General features: G+C 42.7%; 1 protein-coding gene across 1 annotated transcript in view; it reads right to left on the reverse strand.

Annotated features, from left to right (window-relative positions):
* LOC128714697 (tyrosine-protein phosphatase Lar) overlaps nt 1-9,063 on the reverse strand; it is a 113,092-nt gene extending 104,029 nt beyond the window's left edge. The window contains exon 1 of the mRNA XM_053809572.1: nt 8,964-9,063. Coding sequence (XP_053665547.1) covers nt 8,964-9,063 — 100 coding nt within the window. The remainder of the gene's footprint in view (nt 1-8,963) is intronic.
* Between the last annotated feature and the right edge of the window lie 14,234 nt (nt 9,064-23,297).

The following is a 23,297-nucleotide window of genomic DNA, read 5'->3' on the forward strand; positions in this document are numbered from 1 at the left end:
ATTTAATTGCATTTAAAAATATGCGGTTAACAGTCAGGCTTGCATTACAAACCAAAAGCTTGAGGCATGGTCATTGTGACTCCAGTAACGGTGTGTTCGATTTTCTTGGAAAATCAAGTCTCAATTCAACGAAATTCAATGGACCATTTTGTTCGTGTTACGAATGAACTAGATGTAAAAAAAAACCTGTTTTAATCAGAAAACCAACGATATGTATGATACGTAGCTTACCAATTTTTGTGAAGCGAATTACGTGTAGGTGTGTTTAGAAATAATTTCTAAATGGATCGAATTATGGCAATAACGTGAGCTTGCTTGCAGGAAAGTTTACGATACGTTCATTACTTCCACTTACTTGTGCCTGGACTAACACCGAATTTATCGAAGTTCCATCGCAGCACCTATACGTGGCGGTTTGCAATTACGCTTACCATGTTGCGAACGTTGTACTCCAACACCATCGATAGCTGCATACTTTTCCGAAAACAACACAGCGTTACTGGAATCCTTCTCCACGTGCAGGATGTTTCGTTTTGCGGTAAACGATGCGGCCACCTATGCAACAGCAATATGGTGACTTACTCGTCTGGTCTCGCGTGTTGCACTGAATGCAATTCGATCTGAACCCAAACAAAAGATTTGCAACCCGTGTTGGCAAAAGCATTGCACTCTGGGATCATTTACCAATTTTCTCACGTACCTTCCATTTATCCACCAATGGAGCTCTAGCCTTTCATGGCAATATTTGGCGTTTCCGGTGGAAACCGGAACACCCGCAAACCTGAAGCGAATTACTATTCTCATGAGAAGAAACAGAACCATGACATCAATAGCTGGTTGAAACCTCGGCACAAAAGGGGTAGCCAGCATTGCAAAAGTCAATGATGTGCCTACCGATCAAGCTTTGCAATGGAAACTGAAAAGCCATACCCATACGTTGTGGTATAAAGGAAAAGCTGGGAGTAAATTTAACATTACCATCAAACGCACGCCGTGTCTAGAACATTGTGAAGACAAAGGCAAAGGTACGAATATTGTGAATCAGTATTACTGGAACAACAACAGCTTCTTTCAACTGATTCGGTGTCTTCAATATAGTTGTTTTAAAGAAGCAACCATTTATATCATTCAAGGTGCTGTGCAGCGCATTGTACTTGCACTCCTCTTGTTATATGCACAGAAACACAGAAATAAGATAAATATCTCATGTGTGAACAAGTTTCACAAACATTAAAGTACCCAATAAAATTCGTCTTTCCTGTTGCTCAATTTTGACGACGGTTTTCGACGGCTTTCCTTTCCATCAACTGTTGTGCCATACTCATACCCATTAGCGGTATCGTTATACGCATTGTAAAGTTATAGCGGGATATTTTATTTCGTCAAGAGCCACTAACTACAATTGTTTTACCGTTTCTTGGGCACTGAAACTTTTCACTTACCACCAATCACGCTGATGGTGGTGTTTTCGTTAGTGATACCGATGATGATGATGGTGATGATGTTGTCGAAAGCAACACAACATGCCTCATTTTATGGAAACAAATTTGTTTGTTACATAAACCCCTTCAAAACCAACGAGCACTTCTTTCAGAGCGGTTCTGATCGTCCACTGTGCGCAGCCCTGTTTCGCACTGCGAGTCGCACAATATGTACATGTTTCGTGAAGGGAAAAACACTTCAGCCGTTGGTTGTATTTACTTTCGCAATGAAGTGGTACGTTTTATAAAAGACGTGAAGTCGACGACGCTATCATGCTGTGTTAATATATTAGTTTATGACTTTAAAAAAGATATAAAACGAAAGAAATTGTTTCCAAATGTCTATGATGGGGAGCATAGCTGAACATACTTTATTTTTTCTTGATTTAGTTACATTTTCATGCAACTGAGAACTCAAGTTGAGGACCTCTTCTTGCACAGATTGTTTATTATTTGTTGTGACAGATAATAAATGCCAACTACTCTTCATCAATGGTGGCAAGTATCAAATGTCAACAATCCAAGCGGACTTTCTTATTGATTAGAAACGACACTGTTGCTATTGTTGTTAGACAATGACGCGATTACTACAACATCATTTTAAAATAAGAATATTTGATTAACACACTACCAACAACTGTTCCGCGATTGAAGAGCATCCCTGAAGAGATGATAGCGGTACTCTTTGGGCTTTCGCACAACCTGACCGATACAAAATGCCATCAGAACTGTGTTTTCCCTTGGCTGACCATTCAGCTACGTGGAAAAAATAAGGTTTGTAAGGCAGAACATGTCGGTATACATCGCCTACGAGGTTGTTATAGCGAGAAATGCTCTTAGATTAAATAATAGAGTAATAAAGTTTTATGAATAGTTTTTATTCATTTTAAAAACAGAAACATTGCTAGGAACTTAAATGACATGCCTTGGATTTGTAAAATTGAAGGTAAATCTGGTTGAAAGCAATAGCTTTCCTGTAGCTTTAATTTAGAATGTTCAAACAGAATATAGCTGATTTTACAAGCTAGCGTATTCGTTCTACCAGTTAAAACACACACACAAATACACCAATGCCATAAAATAAGTATACCTGAATGAAGTGGTATTTATATTTGCGTTCAAACATGCGGTGAATGAAAACATAGTCTTTATGCATATGCAAACATATTTAGGAATACACAAACAAATAATGTACTAGTCCATATAGAAGAAGCCACTGTGCACGCCCAATGTGTGTACAGTTTATCAACGAATGTGCAATGAAACCATTGCATAGCTCAGTCTTGCTGCTGGCACGAAGACGCAATCCGAACGCAGAATTGAAGTGGAACTACATGCAAACACACCACAGTGATAGCAGCTTTTTTATTCCTCTCAACCCCATACGCACAGTAATGTAAAAGAATGTCGTATGGAGCACTCCTGATAAGTAGCGAGCGATGTTAGAGAAGATACTAATTTATTCACAAATATCACTCGTTTATCACTGAGTAACCATCGCTGCCACACGATCGGAATAAACGCTCTCGGTCAATCTGTCCTTTCGGCCACCAGGTCTGTCCGCTGTGGTGGAGGGGAAAAAGAAAATGAGAAGAAGCTAGCGCAATGTAGCTGAGGCAGGAGTGTGCGTTTCTGCTTGATGTCACTTCTTTCCACAGATCGACATACACCGAGTGCAGCGAAATCGTTATCATTTCCTCCTTCGAAGTGGCACTAGTACAGCGGTAATCGCGGCATGGCCTGGCTGACTTGACGGCAACGACATGTTGGTTTGCATAGCGAAGCGCGACCCACACCGCAGTATAAACAATCGTGCGGGCAGGACAAAGCAGGACAAGGATCGAGCGAAAACAAATTCACTTCGCTGCAATAGCTCTCATCCTTTAGCAACTTCGCGTTACCACACTAAATTATGTAACAGATTGCGACTTTGTATGTACCCGTATAACGGTCGATTCTCGTGAGATGATGTTCACCTTTGCTCGTGAAACTGGAAAGGTACCACGGTGATGAATCCAATGATGATGAAGGCAAAAGTCAACCAGGCACAAACATCAACTAGCCGGAACAAACCAAAACGGTGGCAAGCAAATCCAAAAAAAACCAAACCAACGGCCGTGGAACTGCGAGAATTGTACAGGCTGACAAGCGGCAACCGACACGAGGTTTACATCTCGATTCAAAACGTGCCGAGTACGAGTCAAGTCAGCCATTGTGGCTCATCAGTAGATGACTACTATTTCGGGAAGAAGGACAAATCGCACAAATTTTGCCCACCATAAATAAACGAGTGGCATTCGGAGAAACTCTACAGAATCTAACCACAGTCAGAGAAACGTTTGCACACTCCGGCACATACACACCTTCTTTTTTCCGACTTGTAACATCACATTGTACCAGGATGCTGATCAAAAAGGATAAGCGGCTGGAAAAGCGAATGCTGCACTACCATTACAACTGACTCACTGTTTCATTTTGTTTTGCTTTGCTGTTTCGATTTAAGACAAATCCGAAAGTGCACAGTCAGGCTCGTCAGCTTGATCTACGTAGGACAAAAAAAGGATGACGAAAAAATCTCAATCCTGAAAAGTACATCTTAACACAGAGCGGAGCAAAAATCATACTACTTTTACCCATCACGACCGGTATAGAAAGGCAGACTTCCTAATGAAGACGCTCGTCATGCTTGTCTTCAGTGAAAGTTAGCAAGCAATTTTGAAGGCATTTCGAAGCGTTAAAAAATACAATACCATACGACATGTCACAGCTGGAATTGGGTATACCAACAGTTCGCGTTCATGAAGCTGTCAAACGAATTTTTTAGAAAAGCCTTCCAAAAGAAGACGAACCACTCACTTGGCAGAGGGAACCGGAAGGTAGGAACCAAGAGGAAATTTGTCAAAAATGAATCATCACAAATGCGCAAACAACTTTTCTTATCAAGGTGGAATAATTTATTTTATCTCGATTGTCATCCTGCCATCGACTAACACCTGATGAGAAACAGAATCAATAGCAGAAGAGCATCGGACTCCTGTTTTTGCTGTAACGGTTGACGTATATAGAAGTTTAACGAAAAGTATCACGTTTCCCGAAAAAAACGATGTAGATTCGGCATGTTTGATAAAAAGCGACCATTTTTGCAGTACTTTCTTGTAGCGTCAAGTTTCGTCGTCAAGTCAAGAAAGAAATTCAAACCAAAGTACCGGCAATTGATGCACCGGCCAGTACAAAGAGTAACTGAAATGTTTAATGTTTAAATGAGTGAGTCGATTGATTTCATATTTTTGTTAAGTTTATTTGAGATTAACGAAAGGTTTATTTTGAAAATGAAAGTTGATCACTTCTTTGACTTCAACGGTAGTTGTGCTATTTAAAATCTCACTAAAATAAACATTTCTAGCTTCTCATTATATATTTCCCCTATTTAGAAAAGTGTTGTTTACGTCACTCAAGAGACAATTCTCAATTTCCGAAAAACGGTTCCATTAAAGACAATTTTCCTAAACATAAAAAAACATCCTACCAAGTGCCCTCGTGATAGATACTTTACGACTTCGGGAACTAGTTTTAAAGAGTTTTATTTCAATGGTTCCCTGATTCATATTTCACTCGGCGACGTTTTATTGCTTAGTTTACCTTCAAAAGCGAGCAAAGCTATAAACTAAGCAACTGGCGAACCCATTCTTCATTTCGCTTGCTCCCGCAATCCCGAGTTCCCGCCATAAGCACTGGGTCACTGCAGCGTTGAATAAATTCCACCTACATTACGTACCAGACCGCCACAGCTCCCATGTTTTTGCGCGGCTCCTGCCATTCATCATCGTTCCCGGCCTCGACATCGTCGTCGTCTTTAGGTAATTGCCGGGCACAATCTCGATCGAATTCCCGGGGGTCAACGGGAAACGGTCCGTTATGCTAACATATGCATGATGATTATGATGGGTTGGTGTAGTTGGTTGTTTGGAAATTTTCCACTTCCTTCCTACCAAGGTAGGATGGGGTAACACATGCGAGAATGAAACTGCTTTGCAATTCGTCTTTTGGGCTCGGTTGGGACAAAAAATGTGCTCAACCCATTCCGGACCCTTTTTTGTATTACGGTCAACGGTCCAGGGGTACTTCATCATCATGCAAAGTAAGCGCTTGTTGTGCCGTCATTGCAGGGATGCCGACTTGTGGTCCCTTAATTTACCACAAATATACTCCACACGAAGTCAATGGTCGCGCAAGAGGAATCCTCAAAGACTCGGCCGACGTTGGAAATGCCGTGAAAGTACATTCCTTTGGCAGGTAGAATGTTCGGTTATGGGCATCTTAGGGCGAAATGCATGTGCCCGTTCAATTAGGCGGTCCGATCTAGCAACTCCAATGCTATATGGTTTGGTCCCTTATACGTACCAAATTTCTCAAAGCTTCAATCTATGAAATCTTTTACCTACTCTCGCTTCAATTCGACATACGTCAAAATACCATAGCGTGAACGTGAACACAGCCATTTTAACAAACAACATTGGCTGCTTCAAAACAACAACCATTATTGCAACGGCCCGTGGCCTTATGTAGTATGTATCGGCCAGTGTCTGGACTGACACAGTGTTTCGCCAAAATACCGCGGAAATAAATTTCCAGCATAAATAATCATTGCCAGTGGCCTTGGCTACATTGCTACATGCATACATTGCCATTGTAAATCGCAACTTTACAAACGATTCCAAAAGAAGCTTCAGTTCGATTCCAATACATGTGGACAATTTGCTACATACCAACCTATATTTATATATTTTTGCACATTGTAGAAAACTACGTCTACAGATGAATAACAATATAAAAAAACGGCAACCAACAAAGTGATGTTGCCAGAAATGTGAAATATACTTCGTAAGAGCATACGCTTTCATTGAAACGCCAAAACATGTTTTTTTTATTCCACCTTATGGCAAAACCAATGTAGTTAAAAAGAGCAAAAAGAAATAAACACTTGAACGAAAACTAACAAAAGTTCCGCGTCATCGTTGCAGACCACTAGCCCTCCAGTAACTACCACAATACTAACACTTGGCCAGTATGTTAATTTGAAATCGTAAACAATGCTTTTTTATTAATTTCTTCCGCGAGCTTGGTAATTGTTTTGAATTATAGCTTCGAAGGTCTTTATTTACAAGCCAAAGCCACACGGTGTTCAAGAGGGACGCTTTTCAAGTTAGCATACTGCTTACGAGCAGTTTGAGAGTGCAGTATCTGGGTAGTGTGCCAGCATTAAATATGGCACCGTGCCCTGAGCAAGACTACCGACACAGGTTCAGCTTCAGCGCATTTGGGTTGCTTACAAATAACGGCAATGATAGAGCGGCTCATCGTTTCCCTGTTGAAAAGTCTTCCGCCTGCAGATGTCTATCTGTGTATACCCGCATTTCACGCTGCTTCCTTCAAGCCTCTGTTTTACATCGCCTTGAAACCGGGCAATGCGGAAAGTTGAATAGGATATTGATTACTTCGTGCCCATCTTGATTAGGGTTGGTTGAACGGGCTTTCGTCTAGCATCCAGAACAAGCCAGTTGTGAGTGCCCGCGTTGGTGGAACTTCTGACTCAATGAACTAATCAATATTTTACTCCTTTCAAGGATGCCCACCGAGTGACATTTGCCCGCTGGCAATCGAATGCAGCATGGAACGGAACGTAACAGGGCGGAACAAATACAGCCGATCGCAATCAACCCACCCAACCCCCCCCCCCGGTAGGACACTCGGGGCCAGCACGAGTCGGCGGATCGGCACATGAAAATGAGACCAATAATTTCTATTCTACAAAGCCAACGCTTTATAGCTAAGCGTACCAAGGATACGATGTGATAAAGAGCGAGAAACTGGACGAGATTGTCGGAAGGGCAGGGACCTGACAATGGCGTTTGCGGCCCATTCATTCCATCCGCTGCTAATTGTAATTGCTAATGCTATGTAAATCAATTTTCAACATTCACACATGCCCAGATATTTGACTGCGCTTTTTGTACGATGTGTTGCGGAAGAGAAAATCACACATACATACGCGAGGATGGATGTAGCAGCGTTCTACACTCTATTCTTCACAGTCGGCGTGGGAAGCTATCAATGATTTAACCGTTTGCATAAATATTTGAACAGCTACTGTCAATAGGAATTCATAAATAATATCCATCACGAACATCCATTTCCGCACCCCACCAACGGTTCTTTCTACCGAACGATATCCATCCTGCAGGCATCGCTGGAGAACAGAAAATGGATGCAAAGTGACAACCAATCATCAGCAGGTCCACCGGACTGCCACCGGTAGGTTCCAAAATAATCCCTCCCGTTACTGCAGTTCTGGGACCGACGGAATCGGATGCATTGTTTGTAAGCGTTAAAAGTATTTTCAAATAGATGAAATTTTCATCGATGCTGTGATGCTACGAAATAGATTTGAACTGACACGAATGCATCGTTGCAACGCAGGCAGTTGTCGAACCTGTGATCAATGCTGCTATCGTAGTCTTTTTTGTCGCACATTCGCTTCTTCTGTTTATCCTCCATTTCGATGTTCGGTACCGGTCGCACCGGATATAAGTGACGTTATGGCGATACACATATAAATATGAATCGTTCGAAACACATGCATCAAATGCACATATGAACAAATTCCGTCGATAGCCGCGTGCAGCTGTTACCACGTTTTTGGTTTTTAATTTATCTTTTTTTCACGTTTCCAAAACAAGCAGAATACTGCTGCCGCAGTATAATAAAATACACACAAAAGGCGAAAAAAAAACAAACAAACTCGACAACTATCATGCATTTCGGTTTGATTCTGCCATTTACCCGGATAAATAATTTAATACATGTTTTCTTTTCATCCACCACCATAACAAGGTCCCTTTTAGGGAATTTTCCTTCTTTTTTGTTCATGGACCTAGCGCACACCAGTGGAAAGCGACGATAGCGATGTGCGCAACGTTGAAGCGACATCTGGTAAAATATGAGTCCCAATGATATATATCCAATTAAACTGGAAGTTGGCATTCGCAGGAGAAAGGCGAAAACCTTTCTCCCGTGATATGTGCACACTGTGGCGGAAAAAGTTCAGAGTTCAAAATTATTTATGATTAAAGTGAGTAAAACGTTTTAACTTCTCTTTTCATATTTTGATCGAATTTTAAAACAGTGCTGATACATAAAACATCTTCTGCTGAATCATCGAGAACCAATTAACTTCTTAGCGTGAAGAGCACATTTGCTTACGTGCAAGTTAGCATAAATGAACGTACGAAAAATGAAGTTTTAATATTCGAAAAGTCATCAATCTTTGCGTCTATTCACCTTACAGGTTCATCTACTAAACCAGAAAAAAAAATCATTCAAGGGCTATTTGGCTTTTCGTTTCCACGCATCCTTCTACTTTCTTCGATTGCGATTCTTTCGACGAAGTTATTAAACAACAGGACAAGAAATGCAAATACTTACGTGATGCTACCACAATTTGCGGCACCTCAGCCAGTAGGAAAAGAGTGGCGACTATGGCCAACAGTAAGGCTGCGGTCGGTTTGACCACCCACAGCCCCATTTCCGGTTGTGGAATATCCGAATACTTTTCTCTCTTTCTTGGATATTTTTTTTTCGCAAGGACGGTTGGTCAGCAATTATAGGAATTTACAATGCAGGCTAATATTGTGAAGCTTATATGTTTTCTTTTTCTAGTTGCTAATTACTTCTTATTATTGTGGTTCTAATAAAATTATGTTTCTGAAGATTGTAATTTTGCTTGTTTTGCTTCGGTAATATCAGCCTAAATATTTGTGCGAAATATTTAAAAAAGAGAGAAGGGGAAAGAGAGAAGCATAATGATTTAAGAAGATCGTTCGAACGAAACGTAGTGACGATTGGGGGTTCATGAAAATATACAAGAAAATAAACAATATTTAAGCTTACTGCTCATATGTTACCTGTGAACAGCGCATCAAGACCTTCTCAATGTGTTTAAGACCTTATCGAGCGTTCAACGTGCTATTCCTGTTTTTCGGATATCAGTCTCAGGAACCTTAAGAAGTGTGAGATCATTCCTATGCATTGCTCATACGTCTACAGATACTGTAAAATGTAGCCCACAATTGGAGTAACGATTGAGAGTTTTGGTTTTTAGCTATACAATTGCCACATTCTATATTAACGCTAAGGGAATGGTTGTTGTAGGACGAAGGATTTGAATACGTCAAGGGGAATAAGGATCTATGATGAACGATTTCGACTTATCTGCTAATCTTACAAATTGAGCACAAACTTGCTAACAACAATTATTGCGTAACGGTTGACAATGATTCAATAACAACACTATTTTCTTTATTGCGTTGCCCACTCACACTCCTCAAACGACACGAACCGAACGTGCCATTTGCGCAACAAACAAAATTATATTACAGCACCATTGATCACTGATTGGGAGCACTCAACTGATTTATGGATAGTATTCGCAACCTTTTTTTTTTATTTCTCACTCAAACACTGATCACAAATGCAAACATGCTTTACATTTTTGATAATCACTTAAGCCCACACAATTCACTTCTCTTGTTTGACGATTAACTATTTTTAGCTTCATTTCACGGCAGCACTAGATGTAAATCAATCGTGTTCTAATACGAGCTACGCAATTGATTTTTTGTTGTTGTTAAAATGCTTTACACGTTGCCAAATGGTTTGTCATGATATGTTCACTTTTTAAACTAGCGACCCATTTGCATCATGGCTACGACCTAGCAAGGACATATGGCTAGCACAGCATACATTCGGCGTAAAAAACGGGATGCGAGAGACGAGACACAGATTCACCTTGCGCTATGGGTTCGATGCACAAGTGCCGCCTTCCTTTTCACTAAACATCGACTGTATAAAGCTTTTTGGCGCGAGACACAGCGCATTTTTGATCCACTCATTTTTCGCCTTTCATTACACAAAGGCTCTTTTTTCACATACATGGCACCACCGAAAACAATAACCATCCTTTAGCTCCATTTGCAACTACCACATTTTGCTCTTTTACACCTTTACAGCCGCTCCTGCTTCGTGGAACAATTTGCCATAGCTTATGCTTCATTTTTCTTCCAATAGCATGGCAGCAGCTACCACAAGCATTGAATTGCACAGCGTACTGCCGCCATTACGCGGTCATTCATTCACCACGCGGTGTTGTCTCATTTATTATTCATCTTTTCATTTATTTGCATCCTTTCCGTAGCACGGCCCATGTCTTCTGTTCGGTTAGCGGCTGTCGTGTGTTAATGCGTCACTGGGGATGAAAGGATGCGATACCCGTACGTACTCTCTGCTGCATGAGGTGTAGGATTCTGTTTTATTATTATTTTTTTTAGCTTCGTGGCCCGTTGTTCCCATCTGGGCAAAGTGCAATGTTAAGATGCATACTCCCACTCGCAATTCAGCGAAAGCAATGTAGCAGCGCGGATTCATGTGCTGCTCATTCTGCTCTTTTAAAAATTGTCAGAGAAAAAAGGCTCATACATTGCGAACCCATCCCGGTCGTCATGATGGAATCACTTTCAGCGTATCGCACACAAGGTTGTCAAGCTGCATACGTTCATTTAAAAGTTCAGTCCGCTGTTACTCCAAACGTACCACTCATGTTGAGCGTCTTTCCGGATTGTACGACAAGCACGCAAAAAAAACATCACTTTTTTCGCGTAAACTCACTAATTACACTCAAATTTCACATACGATACACCGTATCTTTGTAGTGTCGTGCATTGTCAACGTTAACATACTTCAATAGATGTGAAAAGAATGCAGTTTGCGACACGGTGTCATTTGAAGCATGATGGTTCTGGCATCGTTTGCAATCCTCGTCACTTTATCGAACCGGACCTTAGACGCTGTTCAGGATCGTGGTTGGCAATCACAATGTCGACCGAGTTCGCCACCCGTAAACACTTCCCGCTCCAACGCCCGATGCACATGAAGAACATTTTTGTGCCAGCAGCAGTGGCAACATCGATTGACGGTCATCTTCGTAACGGAACACTTTTGTTACACAGCAGATTTTTATTTCATTTTGTTGGAATCACTAGCACTACTCGTCATATTGCTTTGTTCACTAGTATGTAATGGAAACGGAAATCATGATGCTGTAATGTTGCAAGCAGGGAAAACAGCCGTGCTTTTCAAGCAAGCGACATATTTATTTGATATAGTATTTGAAATTATTAGTGTATATATCTTTCTACCCCGGCCGAGTACACCCGGGATAAGGTGACCTTTCGCGGTTTGGAGAAGGAAATGTCTTCAAACGTTTGTGAATTGTATCTTAGATTAAGCTTCCCCATTAGTTGTAAGCAATACGGCCTGGCCGTTCTTATTGAATAAAAAAAAAATCTTTCTACCCACTCTTGCTTAGCTTTATCACATCACAATCACAATTATGTTCTGCACCCCTGTTATGAGTGTTATGATCCCAAAGTTATTTGTAGATAAAGGTACCGTTATTCGATCTTCTAATTCTACAGCTCATTATTAGTGCCAACCAACAATTTGTCACTGTTTGAGTCGACGCTTCATTTTCAATAGCATCCTGAAGCCGTTTAAACTAATTTATAAACTTTGCCTCCATATGCCTAATGCATTAATAGAAATGGAATGTTGATTACACGAGTATGATTTACCATGCGAGATCATAAGTGGAACCATAAATATCTGTAAATGCACCAGAAATCGTTTTCAATCGATGTTATACCCCCAAGGAAATTGGCAAGTATCTCGTTTCCGTGTGAGACAAACGACCAGAGTGCAAAAATCCGCTCTAATAGGTTTCGTTGAAATTCTTGCATTACCCAGGTTTTATTGCCCTCGCCGTTTGGTGGCGCCATCAAACCTCTCTTGAGGTTGTGTTTAGTTCGTAAATCCTTTGCTAAAAGACACCTAGACCAACGGAGTACAATCAACGTACAGCGCCGAGGCGAATGCATTCAACTGCACCGAGCGGCCATGAACCATTTACAGTATAACTAGTGCACTATCCGTGAATACCCACTAGAGTTGACCGTTTCGGAGCCACACCTTACACGATTGGGTGCCGCTGTGGAATGTTGGTTCGCTGTTCTATTTTTACCGTGGTAGTTTTGAACCCGAATCCCCCGTGTATGACCAGAACATACAACATAAAGTGCAGTTCACGATTTTTCAGCGACCATAACAGTACAAGAATCACGGATGGTAAAAAAAACGATTGAATCGAAATTGGAAGTTTGGCTTGAATTTTTCTTCAGGGATAACGCTAATATCGTTGAAAGATAAATGAGAGAGAAAATCCCTCACCACCATGTTTCTACCTAACCTCGAAGACCTCAAAGGTCTGTAACCGTTCGAGCGCATTTTCAGCGTCCCCATAATCACATAAGCCTTAACAGCATTGTTATCTGCTTTACTAGTGATTCAATATCGAGCACAGCCGCAAGCGAGGGATTCCTTGCGAATGTCTATTCAAGACATGAAATCTCACCGTTACATCCACCGCACCACCTTCGGCATAGATGCTTTCCGGAAATGAACTGTAACTATGCAACCGTGAACCAAATTTATCTTTCATGAATGAGAAGAGATATTTGCTTTATGAGCGTGATTACTCACGGATGAGTGGACAAATAATGAATAGTCTAACGGTGGGTGATTGGTCACTCGAAGAAGAAGAAGCCCCCGGTCGGGTTCCATACATACGGCACAAGTAATCTATTTTATTGTTCTTAAATTGATTTATGTACCATGCAGTGAACTTTGCAACCTGACCGGTTCTGGCAGGATGCAAGTAATTTCAATGCATTGGACAATCTCCTGTTCTTTGGCATCGTGCGTGATAAAATATGCACACCAGCAACAAAATCGACCCCACATTCTTCAGACGTTTTGTACCGTAATAGTGGCGAAGTTAAGCTTTAATATCTTTGAAGCCAGTGTGTGAGTTGTGGTCGGTGCTATCAGCAGCAGTCGCAATACATCAATGTCTGCATCCGTACACAACACACAGTACGCAAATGTATTCGCGAGCAACAACTCTTGATCGATTGAGAACCGGCCTTATCGAATATTAAAACACTCGCAAATCCTTAAATCTGCACCTCTGCACCCGTCATTGAATTGAACTGCCGAGGGAGCACCGAGTATCCTCTGTGTAAACAAACAAAAGCCAGAAAGCTTAGGGCTCACAAACGTCCACCGGGGCCATCTTGATGCTGCTGGCAAACTTTCTCTGTTTCATTTTGTCGGCATCGATCCCCGCCGTTGCTGGTGAGATCTTCGGTAAGAAACCGCACAAAGCCCGGCAGGTCAGGCCGATAGGCGGCACGTCGAGTACAAACGAAGCGAGGAAATTATGTCATGCACAAATAACGATAAATTTCAATAAAGATAATCCGGATTATCGGCAAAGCAAAATGTTTTCGTAAACAGCTTCTTCCGCAATTGCTCACGGATACATACGTACAAACAGATACATAACATCATTTCCTTGGCAGGATGGTTCTTTTTCGTGCTTGTTGCTACTAAATGCGACTGCCTACGGCAAAGGCAAAGACACCGCTATTGCATACGATAGATCCTCGTGCAATGCTTATATCATATACGCCGCTGATACGCTACAACAGGGATTTTCTTGAAGCTTCACAGCATCAGTTTCAGACGCTCTACAGAAGCACGATTAGCTTTGACGGGCATACGCTGTAGCCCGCACTCGTCACGGTAGGCAATCAGATTCACATGTCAATGCGTATCCTTTCCTCATTCATGACGTACGCTACGTTTCCCTATTTGGCCAGCAGTAACCGATTTGCAGGTATTGATGAATTTTCCCATACCTCTCCAGCGACGCACGGCGAAACGTGAAAGAAGGCAATCTTTTTTTGTATTTTATCTTTTTCGTGATTTGTTCTGTTGGATTTTTACTCCAACGATAAGTGTATCATGTATGTGAGGTTTTTTCTGTGATCGATTTACTGAACATTCTCGTTTTGCTAATCGGCGACTCTCAAGCAAATGTACGAGTCGATAGAATCTACCGATGGTTTCTGGTTTTGCAATCGGATTATGGTTGCGGATTATGCTTTTTTCCTATCAGATTCGCACCTGACTGGTTTGTGTTCACCACGGAAAGCACTCAACTTGATGCAAATGGCATCATCCACCCATATGGGGAGATGAAATTATGTTTACATTGGATTGGAAAGATTTTATCCAAAATAATTCCAAATAACTGGAAGAACTACTTCCGATTCTATATTGCAAAATAAGTTGCGTAAGTTGTAAGTTGCAAAATATTTATGATGAAATGTGAGACTCATATGTTAGAAATACAATAACATGTAAAATAATCTTTTGGCTATTACTTTCAGCTCCGCTAACATAACTTTCTGTTAAAGAAATATAATGTGTAGTTGCAGCTACTGGAAGCGGTGTTAACTAATCAGCTGTCAAATTATGAAGCTATCTTCGACAAATTATACGCCCCACAGACATTCCCCGACATCGGGCGCTTCGTTCACCCGACACCGGAACGCGCTATCGATGGTAAATCATTTTAACATAATTGCCACGTTATTTCGCACATTTCGGTGCTTAATTTTTCCCACAACAGAACACATTTTCCTTCTCAATGGGTCGCATACGGCAAATGACATACCGCATAATTCCCAAAACACTACACCCCGAAGCACCCTGTAACACCCATCATGCGCTTCACCGTTATGCCCAACGCTCGCCTGTGATGTTTGCGATCCGCTGCTGTGCAGAGTTTCATTTTCTTCCAGCACGTCTCGAAGGAAAATCTGAAGGTTCCGTTTAACTGCCTGGCTTGTCATACACAGCTACACACCTACCAGGGACACAAATGTGAATGCTTGGTTTGGATTTGCAGCCCCGCTTGGTTGGTGTTCCGAACGTTAGGGGACCCGTTGCTTTTGAGTTTCAATTTAACCTCTAAAGCTTCTCTCGCTTAGCCGGCTCGGAAACGGTGGAAGTTTTGAGCTTTAAGAACATCCTTTCCACCGTTGAGACTCGACATCGACACTGCGCTTCCTGCGGCTCTATGCTGTGTGTTGTACGGCGAGTCTGCACATTCTCCCTTTTTGAATCGGCAAACCGTGTTTTTTTGGTGAAACCTCCGTAGTGTACTCTGCAGTGTGCCTCTTAAACGCGCGAGCGTTGCTAAGGAAAAAAGCGATAAATAATACAGTTACTGACGTTTATCTTTCTACTTCCCCGTTGGGGAATTGGCACCGACGTGAGGGGAGCTGGTTTGTGTTTGAGCATTTTTACTTCATTCCAATGACACTAGCAGCGAGCTTTGGTGTTGCTGGTGTTGCAACGAAACGGCCGGAAGGATACGTTCAAGATGCCGTTCTCCCAGGCCAAAAAAAGGGACATCTCCGATCCCAGTACTGAATAAAAATACGCATCCACAATCCCTTGAATGCTGGCGTTTGCCACTCACGCTGATGTCTACAGTATTCGTGCAGCCTACATTCCGTCAATAAGCACCGGTGCTGCAAACACAACGCCAGCATTCTTAGGTTAGATACCTTCACGAAGCGAGCAAATAGTAAGGACAATAACAAACGTAGGCACAAGAGCTGGGCCTCGTAATGACGCGAACGGAAGATGGAAGAGGTTCTCGAATCAAAAGCCAACGCCTGTTCTTGAAAGTAAGCATGGTACAGGTAAAAGGAGTATCGTACCTAGTAAATTTTCACCGCCCAGCCCTAACAGCCCAATGTGTATTTCGGTGCGAGGCTCACTTTAGCTGGATGAAACCGGTGTGCGTTCAAAGGACAACAAGCACGAAGGTCTATCCAACCCCTAAACCAGGCCCGATCGGGGGAACGGAGACTTGCTTTTGGTGAAAATTTTACGCAAAAAGGTCATTCTCCTGCCACTGTCTATCTTGTTTTGTTTGACACATTCCACGGTGATAATTCCGGGCAGGCGCAATGGCAAGCATGGACGTAGCACAAGAGTCTGAGCAGAGGTTGTGTTGTGGTGTGAGCATGATGACGTTTGGGTTTGGGGTCCCGAGCATCGAGCCACCAGAGACCGACAACCAGAGAGCTAACCAGATAGGATTGGACGATGGGTATGATTGCTTTCCCCGGGCAAAAAACGGATGCCGCAAAAGGTAATTGGTGAGATACGTTCTCGGCATATTTGTTTTGTTTTCTTATTTACCCAAAGCTTCTACCCAATACAGAACGGACGAACGAACGAACGAACGGTTCGTTGCTGATTCTTGCTGTAGCTACTCCCAAATACTGGCCACTTTTGAGTCGGACTCTAACATCGAGCGAGAAATATTTCGTTGCCTCGAGACTTTTCCTGGCTTGAGGGGACTACTGTGGTGCAGATTTTATGCAAATTATTTTTCAGCTTGTGTTTATTTCAAGCTTGAGCACAAATAACAATGGACTTCAATGTTCGGTCATTAAAAGGGTGCAAAATGCTTAGAAATGAAATTGCACGGGTTTTTCACCTTTCACAGGCAGGAAGGTTTAAATTTCCATCTTAAGAGAATTCATTTTATACCGGGAAAGAATTGAAAAATCCATCAACCCAGCGGCAGCTGGCTTTATTGATACCACACCATGGAGGCGTTGATGTTTTCGCCGTCATGCGCTAACAAGCCCATTTTTCCAACAGCCGACAAAACCAAGTAACGCAAGTCTCCGGAATGTACATAAAATGCACGCGATAATATCATTCTCCAGAACTCCCAAGGGAGACTGTCATGCTACGCTTGGCAAAGGAAAATCTTTCCTATTTAATGAAAGAAACAGAAAGGACAACAAAAAACCCTATGATTGTGGAGATTGTTGAAGGATGATGATGATTTTTTTTGCCTCTTTCAACCAACGGTACCAACGGTATCTTCGGTGGAACCATACAAATGAAACTGATGACAACTGAAGTGCCCGGCACAGTTTAAGTGAGACAGCCATGTGTTGCCGTGTCGCGCGCCTAACCAATTCGTGCCAAGACGTCGTGCGCCTCCGGATTGAGAAGAGCGTCTCACGTAGGCTCAAGGACCACTCCACTTGTAACCGTCAGTACGGATCGTAGCGGATGGAAAGCGTAACGAAGCTTCTGTTGCTTTTTAATTTTCTTCAAACATTGCATAATCAAAGGTGACAGGAAATCGTTTTCTCTGTCTTCCTTCTGCCCTTCCTAATATTTCACACTGTCTCGACCCATCCCGCGCAAGATTACGGTTTCAGTGCTCTTCAACGTAGATCACCGGCAGCAGGTAAGGTGCTGCTTTATTCCCCATACTTTGTACATCCCTGCTTGTTCCTAGCAGTAAGTAAGCATGGGTACAGTGTCATTGCCAACTGTTCGTAGAATCGACACAGAAAAAAAGAAACAAAAAATAAAACACACACACACACAAACGCACACTTAGCTACGGCGTCAACAGAGAAGGTGATTCTCCTACACCATACCGACAGGCAACAAGCACCAGAACCCATCGGCATCAAGAACAGCATTCAACCCGGGGCAGGTGAACGCAGAAGAAAAACATACGCCACTTCTGGGAAAACACCGAGAATGGGAGTTAAATTTATGCCACTCGAGTCTTCCACCCGTCGCGAGACCTGGCGAAATTTTAAAGCACTCGCATATTCACGCGCGCTCACTCGAACGAAGTTCATGCGGAAAGCATAATGCTTGCGTTTAATGCTCTAGGAAATATTTTCCCAGAACATTTCACCTCATCCGAAACGCTTACCTAATTTTGCGTTCTGGACAGCGGAGCACATCGTGCAGGGGCTATGGGGGACAAGAAGTGCGTTTGTTGGCTTTAAATAAAGAAAATCAATTTGCGATTTGTTCTCCTACACCAATATTGATGCTATCTGATTCCTTACTCGATGCTTGTAATATATACAATTCTGATTGGTACGTCAAGGAGGAAACTTTGGCCAGATTCGAACGGAGCATTGAAGTTTGTGGAATGCTCAAGAACCATGCTTCTGAGTTCGGTTTAAAAAAGTATTTCATCGCTCTGATAGGCACTTCATAAAGCACTGAAAGAACAAATAGAGCAGTGTTTGTTTATCTTTACGGTTACTTCGTAAGATTTAATAAACCACAATTAACTTTTTTTTGTTTAAAAATTTACACTTAACGTTAGCTGTACAATAGCGGAAGTTGAAAACGAAATTGAGCATAAAGTACTAAAAATATACCATTCGCTAGCAAGTATGCAAATGCCGTTACTTTACAGCAAAGCTTGAAAATTTTCCTCCACACCTTCCTTCTAGCGTATCCACAAGATAGACGTCTCAATAACTTCCCCGAAGGAAATGGATGATTCAATATTAAACATAGCTCTATAAACTGGTACACCGGAACCAGTACTACATCGTCCCGAGCTCGGTAACTTCTAGGGCTGCTGGTGCTGACTTCGCCGGAAGATGTGAATGATGTTTTTTCCCGGAATGACGATTTTTGATTGGGTCGGGTCTGATGTGCCATTTGTGGATGATGGACAGGTATAAATTACGAGCCAAGTCAGGGATTCTTACTGCCATTCTACCACATCTACCAGTAAAGGCCCGCCTGTTCGAAAAGCAACGAACCACTCTGGGTGAGCGAATTTCGTAAATAAAATTTCAAACACATCACAATCAAAAGCGGCCGGTGCTAGGGCGAGTACTTCACCCCTAAAATCACCAAATCACTCAAAAGATGCTGTGCATTTTATTTACAGACGTAAATACGGAAAAGGTTCACGCGTTTAGTTCAGTGACGTAAAACGTTAGTACTATTCAATAAACTTGGGCCACCTTCGCAATGCGAGCCGGGAAGCAATAAAACACGCCGCCCCAAACTCTCGTACGGCTAGATCACATTAACTGCAACATCGCATTTAACATCCATTTAGAACCGATGCCTGCGTCTGCACTGCGCAGAGCGTTTCCATTTGAAAAGCAACACATTTCCTTTTTCCGGTCACATTACTTCCACTTTGTTCTCCTGCATTGGTGCTATACTGCTACAGCCAATCTTATCATACGTAACTGCCCACATCATCATCATCGTCGTCGTCGTCGTCGGGAAACATCATAAACATCGATCACGATTAGTGTTCAAACAATTCCAGGTACCTGTATCGACAGGTAAATGGGAATTCAGGTGAGAGTATGCGTGTTGAATTACTGAGATTGTGCGTTTTCCAACGTCGAAGAAATAGCACCATGGTTCAGAAAGAAAGAAAACCAACACACTAACCAGTGGAGAGACATGCATGCTAGAAGTTTTGGTCATGGTCAAACGATTCCACAAGTGCTGGTACCCCAGGAATGCCAATCCAACCTAGAGTGGGTTAGTCTGGTGAACTTTCCGTTACCTTGGCAGCGTGGTTGCCGCATTTCGTCGCCAGCAACCAGGTAACGCTAAGCTTGTAGTTCGAAGAAAAAGTCCCCAGTGCCACACATACGCCAGAAACGATTGTTGAAGTGAGCGTATTCATTTTTCCCAGTCGACACGATTTGCGGACAACAAAAAAAAAAAAAATTGGCACTCGGTCGGTCTTGTTCTGGTTGAAACGGAAATCTTTTTTCTTTTTTTTGACACATCAAAACCAAGTTTCCTTCCGAATGTAAATCCCTTTCACTAGCTACGTTTAGCTTGGGTCGGTTGCTCTGGAGACCAGAAAGCTCTCTTCCATTATTTGACCGAATCCCATTGTCTGGAAGGAAAGTGGGCCTCCGCTAGGGTTAAGCTCATCAACAATATACGCATCGTTTTTCTGTTCAAATTGCATAGAATTACATCAAAAGACAAATACATGCTGGGCACACATTTTCACCATCTATGTCAGGTCGTTATCACTATTGCGTAAACGCGCCGGTCTATACACGGACTCACTGAACAAGCAGCTAATCCACTGCGCTAGAGATAGCGATGAAGGAAAGTACCGTTCTTTTACACAATTTTGTTGTTTAAAAGCATTGCTTTCCGTTACCATCTTTGAACAGGCCAGTCCAATAGTGAGCCAAGGCAAGCATACACACACACAAGCACATACATAATGTTATTTCCTTATTGGCGGAATTAATCCTTCAGCATTTCGGCTTTTACGATGACGTGTCTGTCACCAACTCCGATGGGTCCTTTTTTGTTCGTCCCTCTAAAGCGCTGTTCCACGATTCTTCTGGACGATTCTTCCCCCTGGAGCAGCAACACGTTAACTTCACTAGTGATCATTGCAACACTCGCAAACGTCCGCCGGGATGACAATCTCATGCACCATTCGCAATGCTGCTGCTGCCCGCTGGGACAACGATGTGTCGCTATGTGTACTTTTCCCGGCATTTCTTTCGATCCACCGTTTCGCGCACTAAACCAACCACCACAATGGGTGGTACAACAGGCTCTTCCTATGCTATTCCACAACACAGCGGGTAACGGTGATGCAATTTAGTGCGAAAGCAAATTTTTCTTCATTTCCGATTTTTCCAACGGAGCTAGCGCTTGGTTAGCATTCGGTCATACCCAAATTTTCCCTCAGGTATTTTTCGGACACACAAACACACACAAATACACAGCTTCTTGCTCTTGTTGACCGAGGGGATAATACTCTTTCCATTTTTCATCTCCGTTTTTCTACACACACATAAACACAAAGGAGGGGGGAAAACCAGCAGAATGCTGCTTCTCTACGGGCTTGGAACAGACTACAATACAAATCGTAGGCGCAGCTAACCCACTGTTCACACAGATTGCCACCGACAGCCCGAATTCTATGCCCACAGCCGACGACATCGACAAATGGTACCGCGACGAAGTAAAAACAAATCTTCACGATGCACTCCTACGGATCACAGCACCAAAGCAACGCGTCGAGAATAACGCACACAACACACAGAGCATAAAAAAAAACATGTGGCGCCAATTGGATCGGAAACCAAATTCACGTACTAAACCACCAATTCAAGTTTCAGTGAACCAAGATCAATTCACTTTTGCGCGAATAGTGCGGTTTGACGTTGGGTTTTTGTTATTCCGTTCTTTAGATGAAGCCATCCAGCATACGAAAGGGACAGCACGATGTGCAATGCAAAAAGGTCTTCGTCGGCTAGCAAAAAAAATATATATAACCACACACACACACAAGCTAACATATATACACACACATACACATAACAACCATAAAGCCAATACACCTTCTGCACGCAACGTGTTCCGTGTATGGTCAGTCCGATTTGTGTGTGGGTCGAGTTCGATCCTTTCCGCGAACCGACGTGTAGCGGTTGCACACACAAGCCTTGATGGTGCTAACGGTATGCCTCACGCGCGATCACTGAGAGTCATCGGCCTTCTCCTGTTTGCAGGATGCGTCCGCAGCCGAGAAGGTTGTCATACAGGTGACACGGGTCCGTCGTGCCGCTTCGTAGCTGCGTTCCCCGTATTTGGGTGGCAGCTTCTCGAGGAACTCGCGGTGAATGAATTTGGCACTCACCGGGTACCGCTCGTTCGAGGGAAAGCGTCTTTTCCTTTGGCATACTTTCGAAGTGAAACACTTTTCAGGCAGTGTTTCATATGCCTGAGGCCTTGAATTGTTTTGGATGCACATCTCGCATCGATCGAACCCTAATGATGCATCATGGAGACGCATGGTGCTGCACGCTCACAGCCAACCCATTATGCAAAGCAACTTTTGCAGTTTAGCGGGTCCGGCGTTGCATATTGTGCGTTAAATTGAATGAATGCTGGCAGATAAGCTATACATTTTTAATCATTTCGAGAATTATCTTCTTTTGATGTAGCCGTCACAGGGCAACTGAGCTGTCGGATGAATTTTTAAAGCGTTTCTAAATTGAAACCAAACAAAATCAATTCCGTTCTTCCAACCCAGAACTTTTACTTTACCATCACCCGCACACTGCAGGCAAAAATGTTTGAAAAATTTAACCGATTTTTGGTGCGCAAAACTTTCAAACAAACTTTGCGCCGGGGTACGCGTACAGTACACGAACTGCCCTTGGCCTTTATTCTGTTGACCGATTCCGTTCTTCCGTTCCGGCACTGTCAGGGTGGAATATTTCATCTTAATCAACACGATACAGCATCCTCATTACGTTCCGCTTGCAACGAATAATGTTCTCCTTGCTTTTCCGCGCTCCATTTCCACTGAGCGCTCATCAGGTCCAACTGAACGACTAAAATGCCATATAATAGCGAGTATTCCAAGCATGGTGATGTTATGCTGTACCGTCTGATCCCTACAGCATTGCTTCGAATACTCCATCGACCCAGTGCTAATTGAAAACTTTCACATTGAATTATTTAAAATATATTCTCGGACCGGACAGCGAGCAGACGTACGGATTGGTGACGGCAAGGTGCGAGACCTGAACGTTAAAACGTCTATGTTGTTCCATCCAGGCCTTTCATTCTCTCTTTCAATGTATTTCTTTTTTTTATCTTTGCAGACAAGGCCTGAAGGATCCCTGGTAGAAACTCAGTACGGTCAACCACTCACCAAAGACCGTTCCAGCTTCAAAGTTCTGCTGAGTGGCGATGAATTCATTCGTCAGTGCAACGAGGCATGCGCGCACGAATATACTCTCGTTCCGATTCTCACTAACGACTCGTCCTTACGAGTTCGGCACTGGATGCGAATGCCGCGTTCGGCTGGCATTCCTGATATTTCTATGCACTGACTTTTCCTATGAGAACATCGTCCGTGCGCTAAAGCGCGCTCAAACATTTCTGTGACAACCGTGAGAATATGCCTCCTCTTCAATCGTC

This window comes from Anopheles marshallii, chromosome 3 (assembly GCF_943734725.1).
Source record: "Anopheles marshallii chromosome 3, idAnoMarsDA_429_01, whole genome shotgun sequence".
In the NCBI taxonomy this organism is placed as follows: domain Eukaryota; kingdom Metazoa; phylum Arthropoda; class Insecta; order Diptera; family Culicidae; genus Anopheles; species Anopheles marshallii.